This window comes from Salmo salar, unplaced genomic scaffold, assembly GCF_965601325.2.
Source record: "Salmo salar unplaced genomic scaffold, fSalSal1 ptg000321l, whole genome shotgun sequence".
Taxonomy (NCBI): Eukaryota; Metazoa; Chordata; class Actinopteri; order Salmoniformes; family Salmonidae; genus Salmo; species Salmo salar.
In genome coordinates, this window is record NW_027675348.1 from 349,361 (window position 1) to 356,607 (window position 7,247).

A 7,247-nucleotide genomic window follows, 5' to 3' on the forward strand; every position below is an offset into this window, starting at 1 on the left:
GATATTTTAAAAGCAGGGCAACAATGTCAATATAATTGTACCAAAAATTGTCAGTTGGTTGCATTAATAAATATCATCAATAAATCGATTACTAAATCTGATCATGAAATGTAAATATGAAATATTTGTTTGCATAGTCATATTTTCAACGTCTTATCAATGACATGTTGCTAGGTGGGATATCCCCAATGTCAAAACACAGTTTTAACGTGTCCTAATCAATAACCAATAAGCAGAAACAGTTGGGATATATTGAAAACCTAAACATAACATGTGCTATATACACAAACATCTGCCACAATAATCATATTACTTAAACAAGCACCTTATAAACTGCACAAGCACCAAAAACACTGTTGTTTTGACAAGTAGCAATAAATCACTGATATCGATTAGGGGGGAAATCAGGTTGTTCGTGCTGTTGAAACTAACACAACTAAAAAAACACATGGAAATGGGAGATATATTTTACCTCACTGGTTAGAGGACAACCTGCAGAAGACAGTCAGCTACATTTTGGAGTGATGCATTTAAATGTAGGGGTCGCTAAACAAAGGAACACAACACTTATTTGTCATCACTCATCGATATCATGTTAAAATCATTTGTGTGACAGGAGGGCGATGAAGTTGCACGTCCTGTTAAAACGAACAGCTCAAAAAGCACACGGAATCTGGGAATAATGTGTACATCCCTGGTTAGAGGACAACTTGTAGAAAGCAGCTAGCTACATTTTGAAGTGTTGCATTTTGATTCAAGTGCGTCACCAACGTGGTAAGTGTAACACAGCTCTTTTTTTGTTAGTCACTTTTTGTTAAATCACATAAATAGTACTCTTCCATTTCAGAGTCTGGATTTTCCCCCTGAAACTAAAATCAATAGAACAAATATAATATAATATTTAGGCAAATATTTAGGGTTCTACATTGTGACATCATTAAAATACTCCTACTACAATGTTCAAACATTCTACATTGTGACATCATTAAAATACTCCTACTACAATGTTAAAACATTCTACATTGTGACATAATTTCATTGATATCATGAAACAACTCCTTCATGTATTTTCTGATGTTTAATCAGAGATCTGTTATCAGAGTATCTCTTCCCACATTGATCACAGCTAGGAGATTTCTCTCCTGTGTGTGTTCTCTGATGTGATACTAGGCTGGTTAGCCAAGAAAATCTTGTCCCACATTGACTACAGCTATATTGTTTCTCTCCTGTGTGTGTTCTCTGGTGTATAGTGAGATAGCTAGACATAGAAAAACTCTTCCCACATTGAGTACAGCTATAAGGTTTCTCTCCTGTGTGTGTTCTCTGGTGTATAGTGAGATAGCTAGACGTAGAAAAACTCTTCCCACATTGAGTACAGCTATATGGTTTCTCTCCTGTATGAGTTCTCTGGTGTTTAGTGAGATAGCTAGACGTAGAAAAACTCTTCCCACATTGAGTACAGCTATATGGTTTCTCTCCTGTGTGTGTTCTCTGGTGTATAGTGAGATCGCTAGACGTAGAAAAACTCTTCCCACATTGAGTACAGCTATAAGGTTTCTCTCCTGTGTGTGTTCTCTGGTGTAATATCAGGCCGTCTGACCGAGTAAAACTATTCCCACATTGATTACAGCTATAAGGTTTCTCTCCTGTGTGTGTTTTCTGGTGCTTCTTCATATTGTGTGAAGTTGAGAATATTTTTCCACAATCTGAACAGTGGAAAGATTTCTCTCCTGTGTGTGTTTTCTGGTGTAGAGTCAGAGAGCCAGATGCAGCAAAACTCTTCCCACATTGGTTACAGCTATAAGGTTTCTCTCCTGTGTGTGTTCTCTGGTGTAATATCAGGCTGTCTGACCGAGTAAAACTCTTCCCACATTGATTACAGCTATAAGGTTTCTCTCCTGTGTGTACTCGCTGGTGTTTACTCAGATGGCAAGATGAAATATAAGTCTTCCCACATTGATCACAGCTATAAGGTTTCTCTCCTGTGTGTGTTCTCTGGTGTGATAACAGGTTGCTTGACTGAGTAAAACTCTTACCACATTGATCACAGCTGTACGGTTTCTCTCCAGTGTGAATTCTCAGGTGTACTTTTAGTGCTTTTAAACTTGAGTAACTCTTCCCACAATCAAAACAGTGGTGAGATTTCTCTCCTGTGTGTGTTCGCTGGTGTATTTTAAGTTCTGATGAAGATTTGCAATGTTTTCCACAGTCAGAGCAGCAGATAGATTTCTTCCCTGTGGGTCTCTGCTGGTGTTTCTTGAGGTGATAGAATCTGGACAGACTCTTCTCTGACTCGTCAGCATCATGATGTTGAGGCTCCCCAGAGGATCCATGATAGTCACGTCTCTCTCCTGTGTGAACAAGTCAGACAGATAGTTAAAGGCTCACAACAGCAGAAATCCACTGAAAAAGGTGATGCCAACAGCGTAGCCATGATACTGTACAACAATTGACGTCTGTAATGAATGTTAAAATGACTTGACAATTGTCTTAAGACAGTCAAGTGAGCAACAATAGTCATATTTAGTCTTGTTTTCACATTAGTAGTAACTAGAAATAAGTAAAAGGTGTTGAACTCCTAAGCAGTGTGCCAGGCGACTTTTGTTCTCAAATATAGGCACCTTTCTGTGTTTGCTAAAATTGCGACAAGGGCGATGCGCACACAATTTGATTGCAGAAACACCTCCCTGCTAATGCAGAAACCGCTAGTTATGGATGTAGTATATCTGCCTGGAGCAAAAATGGTGAGCAAGTGGCCTAAGCTGTGCCATTAGAGATTCTGGGTTCGAGTCCAAGCTCTGTTGCAGCCGGCCGCGACCGGGAGGCCCATGGGGCGACGCACAATTGGCCCAGCGTCGTCCGGGTTAGGGGAGGGTTTGGCCGGCAGGGATATCCTTGTCTCATCGCGCACTAGCGACTCATGTGTCGGGCCGGGCGCAGTGCACACTGACCAGGTCGCCAGGTGTACGGTGTTTCCTCCGACACATTGGTGCTGCTGGCTTCCGGGTTGGATGGGCATTGTGTCAAGAAGTAGCGCGGCTAGGTTGGGTTGTGTTTCGGAGGACGCATGGCTCTCGACCTTCGCCTCTCCAGAGTCCGTATGGGAGTTGCAGCAATGAGACAAGACTATGTACCAATTGGGGAGAAAAAAGGGGTGAAAAAAAAAATATATTTAACAAATGGTGAGCAAAGATTAGTTTTCACAATGTATTCTGAATATTACAGCACTAGATCAGGAGTGTTACTCAAGGAAACTCACATTAAGCTCTGTGTCTATTCACTAATTCACCACCGTGGGGGAAACTCAGGGGAGTTCTCATAGGCTGACAGCAAAAATAGCCTCCATTTCCAGGTTGATTATGATTATTATTATTATCATTTGACACTACTTTGGATTATAATTGTAAGGCTCGTTTGAATGTCCTGATTTAATATAATATTTGTGTTATTGTCAAATGTACTACTTTATATTTAAAAACGACTTCAACCAGTAAAATGCTCATTGGCTAGTTTTCCATCAGCCTGACATCAGCCTGACAATGAGGTTTTGTCCACTAAGTGTATGCCAAAATGGTCTATAATCTCACCTAACAATAACATAGACCTACTGTAGGACCCATAACTTCACCTAACAACAACATAGACCTAGGACTATAAATCATTTAATATTTTAGGTGAAACAAGGAGACTAAAATGTCTTTGTCATGACAATTCATAACCTGATCACCAGATAATTTTGTGAATAATCCCACTAGGCTACTCTGTAATGTGTTGTCATTCTAAATGTCCTGAATAAAGGAAAATAGCTCTGTGTGTTGTACAATAGCCTATCCATCAAGGAACAGTTCTCTACACATTATGAGCTAAGTATCTCCGTTTCCAAACGGACTAACGAGACCCTACTGTAAATCAAGTAGACAATAACACATTATAAATATCGATTTGTTTGGGATGTTGGATCCAACGTGGAGCACGGCATAACTGTCTTTACCGGTGTAATGAATGGTGAACTACGTTTGACTGGCATGCAGAAAATGATTTCCTGGATCAGCTGATGATAGTTGAACATGTGACTGTAACTAAACAGCTACAGTATTAAGTATTATGTGTAATTATTGAAGAACCGCATTAATGACAGTATCCATTTGGGAGTTGTCAATAAAGTTAAGGTGACTCTCGGTTAGAACCATTGGATTTAGTAAACTGAAATGATTTAGGATTTCTGTGCCCATGAAAACTGTTTTCCCAGCGTAACATAAGGAGACACTAAATGTTACGTAGTTAGAGAGCATTTCGGAGATCTGAATATACAAAACAACTGTCCGACAGCAAGATCCAGTATTTAAGTTAAAGTTCATCATATGACAAGCATAACGTTATGACTATAACTACTGTTCCCTGAAGGAGGGAAACTAGGTACAACATACTATTAAATCCACACGTTATGACTATAACTACTGTTCCCTGAAGGAGGGAAACTAGGTACAACATACTATTAAATCCACTGGCTTACTGGTGTTCTTCCATGCCGTCCATGGGAGGGGTGCGTCACTTGAGTGGGTTGAGTCACTGACGTTGTCTTCCTGTCTGGGTTGGCGCCCCCCCTTGGGCTGTGCCGTGGCGGAGATCTTTGTGGGCTATACTCGGCCTTGTCCCGGGATGGTATGTTGGTGGTTGGAGATATCCCTCCAGTGGTGTGGAGGCTGCGCTTTGGCAAAGTGGGTGGGGTAATATCCTACCTGTTTGGCCCTGTCCGGGGGTTTCATCAGATGGGGCCACAGTGTCTCCTGACCCCTCCTGTCTCAGCCTCCAGTATTTATGCTGCAGTAGTTTATGTGTCGGGGGGCTAGGGTCAGTCTGTCACATCTGGAGTATTTCTCTTGTCTTTTCCGGTGTCCTGTGTGAATTTAAATATGCTCTCTCTAATTCTCAGAGGACCTGAGCCCTAGGACCATGCCTCAGGACTACCTGGCTTGATGACTCCTTGCTGTCCCCAGTTCACCTGGCCGTGCTGCTGCTCCAGTTCAAACTATTCTGCCTGCAGCTATGGAACCCTGACCTGTTCACCGGAGGTGCTACCTGTCAAAGACCTGTTGTTTTCAACACTCTAGAGAGCAGGAGCGGTAGAGATACTCTCAAAGATCGGCTATGAAAAAGCCAACTGACACTTACTCTTGTGTTACTGACTTGTTGCACCCTCGACAACTACTATGATTATTATTATTTGACCATGCTGGTCATTTATGAACATTTGAACATCTTGGCCATGTGCTGTTATAATCTCCACCCGGCACAGCCAGAAGAGGACTGGCCACCCCTCATAGCCTGGTTCCTCTCTAGGTTTCTTCCTAGGTTTTGGCCTTTCTCTGGAGTTTTTGCTAGCCACCGTGCTTCTACACCTGCATTGCTTGCTGTTTGAGGTTTTAGGCTGGGTTTCTGTACAGCACTTTGTGATATCAGCTGATGTAAGAAATACATTTGATTTGATTTGTGACTATAATTACTGTTCCCTGAAGGAGGGAAACTAGGTACAACATACTATTAAATCCACACCTCGCTGGAAGCCCCGCATTCCACAGGTGATGAGCGTGAGACTCGGATATATTCCTTAACCTGTTAGGGCTAGGGGGCAGTATTGACACGGCTGGATAAAAAACATACCCGATTTAATCTGGTTACCACTCCTACCCAGTAACTAGAATATGCATATACTTATTACATATGGATAGAAAACACCCTAAATTTTCTAAAACTGTTTGAATGGTGTCTGTGAGTATAACAGAACTCAAATGGCAGGTCAAAACCTGAGAGATTCCTTTACAGGAAGTGGCCTGTCTGACCATTTCTTGAACTTCTTTTCCATCTCTATCATTTACTAAGGATCTCTGCTCTAACGTGACACTTCCCACGTCGTCCATAGGCGCTCAGAGCCCGGGAAAAAACAGAATGTCGTCATTCCAGCCCCAGGCTGAAACACATTATCGCCTTTCTCAAGTGGCCGATCAAGGGACACTGGGCTTATGCGCGTGACCCGACCGCCCCCGCCTTTGGGATTTTTTCCTCTGTTTGCCGAAAAGGAGATTCCCTGTCGGAATATTATCGCTTTTCTACGAGAAAAATGGCGTAAAAATTGATTTTAAACAGCGGTTGACATGCTTCGAAGTACGGTAATGGAATATTTAGAATTTTATTGTCACGAATTGCGCCATGCGCGCGACACTTCTTTACTATTTCGGATAGTGTCTGGAACGCACGAACAAAACGCCGCTATTCGGATATAACGATGGATTATTTTGGACCAAACCAACATTTGTTATTGAAGTAGCAGTCCTGGGTGTGCATTCTGACGAAGACAACAAAAGGTAATCAAACTTTTATAATAGTAAATATGATTATGGTGAGTGCTAAACTTGCCGGGTGTCTAAATAGCGAGCCCGTGATGCCTGGGCTATGTACTTAGAATATTGCAAAATGTGCTTTCACCAAAAAGCTATTTTAAAATCGGACATATCGAGTGCATAGAGGAGGTCTGTATCTATAATTATTAAAATAATTGTTATGCTTTTTGTGAACGTTTATCGTGAGTAATTTAGTAAAATGTTAGCGAATTCCCCGGAAGTTTGCGGGGGGTATGCTAGTTCTGAACGTCACATGCTAATGTAAAAAGCTGGTTTTTGATATAAATATGAACTTGATTGAACAAAACATGCATGTATTGTATAACATATTGTCCTAGGGTTGTCATCTGATGAAGATCATCAAAGGTGAGTGCTGCATTTAGCTGTCTTCTGGGTTTTGGTGACATTATATGCTGGCTTGAAAAATGGGTGTCTGATTATTTCTGGCTTGGTACTCTGCTGACATAATCTAATGTTTTGCTTTCGTTGTAAAGCCTTTTTGAAATCGGACAGTGTGGTTAGATTAACGAGAGTCTTGTCTTTAAATAGCTGTAAAATAGTCATATGTTTGAGAAATTGAAGTAATAGGATTTTTAAGGTTTTGAAAATCGCGCCACAGGCTGCCAGTGGCTGTTACGTAGCGTCCCACCTAGCCCATAGAGGTTAAATGATTTAATCCTTAAATGTAATACCTCACTTCACCGACCCAGGAAGTGGAGGAGCCAAACAGGTGTTGTAACTCGTTCATAACTGGCACGCAGATCGGTAGAAATGGTAAGATAAATTGGCACTTCAAACGGAAATGGAAAAAGTTTGCCTATTTTACCGGAAACTTCAGGAGCATAACGT

The 7,247-nt window shown here is 41.4% G+C and overlaps 1 protein-coding gene across 1 annotated transcript; it reads right to left on the minus strand.

The window, feature by feature from the left end:
- Positions 1-621: 621 nt before the first annotated feature.
- Positions 622-2,355, minus strand: LOC145875710 (uncharacterized; the record flags this gene model as incomplete). Its single annotated transcript, XM_082971536.1, has 1 exon — positions 622-2,355. A coding segment is annotated over one exon (1,311 nt), but the record flags the coding sequence as incomplete, so codon positions are not given.
- Between the last annotated feature and the right edge of the window lie 4,892 nt (positions 2,356-7,247).